This window comes from Mizuhopecten yessoensis, unplaced genomic scaffold (assembly GCF_002113885.1).
Source record: "Mizuhopecten yessoensis strain PY_sf001 unplaced genomic scaffold, ASM211388v2 scaffold10769, whole genome shotgun sequence".
NCBI lineage: Eukaryota > Metazoa > Mollusca > Bivalvia > Pectinida > Pectinidae > Mizuhopecten > Mizuhopecten yessoensis.
This window is the reverse complement of record NW_018408712.1, coordinates 97,870-102,790: the sequence shown is the minus strand read 5'-3', so window position 1 is coordinate 102,790 and position 4,921 is coordinate 97,870. Positions and strand designations below refer to the sequence as shown.

The 4,921-nt window shown below is 34.9% G+C and overlaps 2 protein-coding genes across 3 annotated transcripts in view; both read left to right on the top strand.

Annotated features, from left to right (window-relative positions):
- The window catches only part of LOC110462273, a 4,975-nt gene extending 4,449 nt beyond the window's left edge, over positions 1–526 (top strand). Inside the window, exon 2 of the mRNA XM_021516178.1 lies at positions 21–526. Within this exon, the coding sequence (XP_021371853.1) occupies positions 21–526 (506 nt within the window). The remainder of the gene's footprint in view (positions 1–20) is intronic.
- Positions 527–1,788: 1,262 nt separating this feature from the next.
- Positions 1,789–4,921, top strand: part of LOC110462271 (serine-rich adhesin for platelets-like) — a 37,300-nt gene continuing 34,167 nt past the window's right edge. The window contains exons 1-3 of one of the 2 annotated variants that reach the window (XM_021516176.1): positions 1,838–1,924; positions 3,307–3,333; positions 4,700–4,793. In XM_021516176.1, coding sequence (XP_021371851.1) covers positions 4,726–4,793 — 68 coding nt within the window. In that variant the 5' untranslated portion in view covers positions 1,838–1,924; positions 3,307–3,333; positions 4,700–4,725. Of the gene's footprint in view, positions 1,925–3,306; positions 3,334–4,699; positions 4,794–4,921 lie in introns of both variants that reach the window. The other variant, XM_021516175.1, reaches the window with a different exon arrangement.

The following is a 4,921-nucleotide window of genomic DNA, read 5'->3' as shown; positions in this document are numbered from 1 at the left end:
GTATTACAATGGGGGCACAGGTCCCACATATTATAATGGGGGCACAGATCCCACGTATTGCAATGGGGGCACAGATCTCACGTATTACAATGGGGGCACAGATCCCACGTATTACAATGGGGACATAGATCCCACGTATTACAATGGGGGCACAGATCCCACGTATTACAATTGGGACACAGATCTCACGTATTACAATGGGGACATAGATCCCACGTATTACAATGGGGACACAGATCCCACGTATTACAATGGGGGCACAGATCTCACGTATTACAATGGGGGCACAGATCCCCCGTATTACAATGGGGGCACAGATCCCACGTATTACAATGGGGACACAGATCTCATGTATTACAATGGGGACACAGATCTCACGTATTACAATGGGGACATAGATCCCACGTATTACAATGGGGACATAGATCCCACGTATTACAATGGGGACATAGATCCCACGTATTACAATGGGGTACAGATCCCAACGATTTTGTCATTACTCAAAACCTGTGAGTCCACGGTCTAAGTTAACGAGGATCGAATGCTTTAAACAAATTTGAAATAGGTAAGAAAATAGCCGGTGGTGTCTTAGGTGGCAAAAGTATCAAGTCTACATGTTAGCAAACCGGCCGTTAGCACACGTCTGAGAGGGCCCACTTAATGATTTCAACGATATAATCTTACACGTCCTTATCAAAGCCTATCTAGATTGAGACAATACATCTGATAAATCGACATACATATGTACATTGGTGGATCTGCAGCTCCTACTCGTGGCCTTCTCCACCTCGTCCATTCGATTCTCTTTCATATTTTGGTTCGAACCCATTTCCCTTTTTATTATTATTCATAGAAGTTTTTTTAAGTAATGAACAGGGTAGCTTTTTCCCCAAAAAATGAATAGTTCAAATAACTTAATTTTTTCAGTAATTTATAATTAACTTCATCTTTCATCGCTGAATCATTTCATGCGAGAAGTATCCTTATTGCCATAACAAACATTGTAGTTGTATCGAAAATTACTAGACTAGAATGGAATTTGTTAAAAACATAGGAGACTTTGTGGGAGTTCATCTCTGTTTTAAGTACCAACTTCCGGTCTAGCTGATAATACCCGCGACTTATTGCATCAAGAATACATTATTAACTTGTAGCACAGACTTAGATAACTAATCTAATTCCGTGCTTGTAGTCAGGATTTTGATTTCTGACATACATGCATGTGGTGTGATTGAACGAATTCGTCTTCATGTGTGACGGCAATAAAACCTTCTAAATCGAACCTATAAATTATTAACAATAATATTGTCTTTTTATTACGTTCATTCACGTATTCTAAAAGTATGCATTTAAATCAAGAGTGAAAAAGGGGGCGAGGTAGTATGCTCCAGTGATAGTTAAAATCATGAAGAAATAGTCGTATGTTATGGCTATATTATTTCTACATTAACTATTGTATTCCCACACTCCTGTATTGCGTACTGATTGGCACCATAAGAAAATCGGTTAATACATGAATCACGTTCTCCAAGCTGTGCCGCACCTATCACCCCTGGTCCCAGTTCGATTCTTAAACGATAAAAGCGTTTCAGCTTGTCTGTTGATTGTAAACAGTCACAAAACTTATTTTAGAAGAGACTTAACCTGGCCAAGCAATTACGAGGAGACGAATAATATAGTTTAGGTGAAATATCTCGTCATTCGACCATACCGGAAGGGAATTCCTTAGAGGTATTTCCCAGTTTTCAAAACGAGACCGTATGCATATTAGTGACGTCATGACAGAAAATGGCGGCTACCAAGTCGAAATGGCTCCTTTATGTCTTAGCTTCGTAAAATTTGATTATGTCTATGAACAGTAACCGTGAATTACACGATAATGATGCTCCAATACAAGAGGGACATACCATACCAGAAAGAGTCGGTAAGATGTCATTTAAAAATCATAATGTGACCGGTTTTACGCACAGGTAACTCGGTCACTTGTAAACAAATGCTTGCCTCGAAGACTGCAAAGACAAACAATTTACTTGAAAGTATTTAATACCAGCCTAGATTACACACGTGTGTGGTAGGTTACGATTTCTGGTTGTCTAACGTTTACGACTATGACGATTATTGACAGCATGGTAACATCTGGAAATGTGCAGCAGTCGCGTAGATTTTGATAACTTGACATCTGCAAACCGCCAGAGGAGAGGTCAAGTCTCATGTTTTTTGAAAGGTTTGATTTTTATTTCTGAAACACAATATGATATTCGTTATAGATTTTCACAATAGTTGATATAACATCCTTGAAAATTAGCAGATATGCGAGTCATGGAAACAGGTTCATACATAGAAAGCACACTACATACACCACTTGACTTAAATTGCTTGACTACTGTGTATTGTACAGAAAATTAAAAATCCCACTATCAGCAGAAAATTGAAATACCCAGTACCATGACTGGTTCCTGTAATCTAGTTACATATGGTTTGAATGTAATGATGCACAGTGTTTTTATATTTCCACAAAGAGCATGATGGACTTAAACTCTGTTCCAGCATATATAGGCACCCTGGCACCACCAATATTAGATATTCTATTAGATGTACTATTAAGTGTATCTATGTCCCTCTCAGTTCGTAAGAAGTAAATGGTAGCCTCGCCCCACCAAACCCCACAATACACTTAGCAGTGTACATGCTTTTTATTGATATTATAAAAGAATTACAATTCGCACAAAATTTATTATATGTTTTGATATACATTTTTGTATATATTTGCATATCGGTTTGTAAAATGTGCGATCACTTGTTAATAAACAAATAATTTGTTTTCCGTTTCCTTATCTAAATGAAATTCTCTGAAATCCTTTTCACTAAAGTTGTGAAAATTTGTATTAGTAATATTTTTTCTTTAATGTTTGCAAATATGTTTGAAGGATTGTCTGAATGGGTCAGATTTACTGTTACTGTTAGGTTAAAGTCGGAAGCATTCAATATAATTTTTCAAATAAACCAATTTTCAACTACAGTTTTTTATCATATTTTTTGTCTGAGGTAATGTATTATTCAATAAAAGATAATTAAAAAATTGATGTTCAAAAAGTTGAAGATTTTCAAAATGTGGCTTAATTGACTGAGCACCAACAATTAAGGAACAGAACTGTTATACATTGTGTTTTTTCTCAGCACAGGTTTGAATAAGTATGAGCTCAAGACCACAACCTAGTTGTAAACATGAAATGAATGATCTTTTTAGCATTGTGCAGAATGGTTGTTAATAATTTCTTGAAATATGTCAATTATCTCCCTTTACAGCGAGATAACTTACTTTCAAGTCAACTAGTGAGTATTCATTTCTTTTAATGTGACAAGTTTTCAAATTTTACAAAATTTGCTATTTCTTCAGATTGTAATGAACAAAATAATTTGTGGATAATGTAAATCACAGTACAGTAACTTGTTGAGTAAGTGTTTAAAATTGTACAAGATAAAAATATAAAATACTTGAAAGGTTTCAAGCAACTCTTGCTTTAGTTAGATATGTTAATAAATTGATGTAACATACACTTTACCAACACACTATATATATATATTTGTAATCGAGTTAAGTTTCACAGATTTGAATGTTATAGGCTTGTCTTATTCAAATTGTATACATGTATAGTGTTAATTAGTGATAGTCATATCATCAATAGAAATCAGAAAATGCCAGAATATTTCATTTAGTGGGATAAATCCCACAAGTATGTATTCTATTACATTAACAAATGGAAAATAGGTTCAGTCAGGAGTGACAAGACTCGTCACTGTGACTTTTTTGGGGATCATGTCAATTTCAGCTTCCTTTCGGAAGGAAATTCCCATTGAAAATAATGGTGCTGTTTTCGAAGTCTCTTACTTTTTTATCTTAAAAATTTCAGCTGTTTTTATATGACAATGCCACGTCAGACAGATAAAAGGACTTACTGTTAAAGGGTATTCATTCTTTTGGATTTGATGCTTTGTCAAAAGAAAGAAAAATGAATAATTGTGTTTGATTCTGAAAATTCCAAATTTGCATTTCTGTCACACAATTTTCCCAACACCAAGCCTAAAGTGCCCTTTCCTAAAGCTGCGAAAATAACCCTTCACAGCGCTATGAATAGCACATCAAATGAGAGCCATGGCAATTTCTTCAATCAAATCATTGGGATTTTTTCTTTTGATATTTTTTTAAGTAACTGCAACTGTCTGATTGATCAGCTAATTAAAAAATATGTTTTAATGCATAAGAAAAAATATATCAACCTTTGATTTTACTGTCGGATTCAAAAAAACAAAAACAAGTTTCAACATTTTGTTGCATGGAAATTTACTTTTTGATATTTGGTGTCTGTTACAGAGAATTTACTTTTTGATATTTGGTGTCTGTTACAGAGAATTTACTTTTTGATATTTGGTGTCTGTTACAGAGGATTTACTTTTTGATATTTGGTGTCTGTTACAGAGAATTTACTTTTTGATATTTGGTGTCTGTTACAGAGAATTTACTTTTTGATAAATTTGGTGTCTGTTACAGAGAATTTACTTTTGGATATTTGGTGTCTGTTACAGAGAATTAACTTTTGGATATTTGGTGTCTGTTATACATTACAGAGAATTAACTTTTTGATATTTGGTGTCGACTGTTACAGATAATTGACTTTTTGATATTTGGTGTCTGTTACAGAGAATTTTGTTGGAAATGTTGTGACCATGAATGGAGACCTGGAAGAAGGATCACAAGGTCAACTGTTCATTTGTCATCAGGAAGAGGATGCCAAGTATGTATCTCTAAGTTCCCTCACTATAGGGAAAGTGTCCTGTGTGGGGGACAGTAGTGATATATACCCTCACTATAGGGAAAGTGCCCTGTGTGGGGGACAGTAGTGATATATACCCTCACTATAGG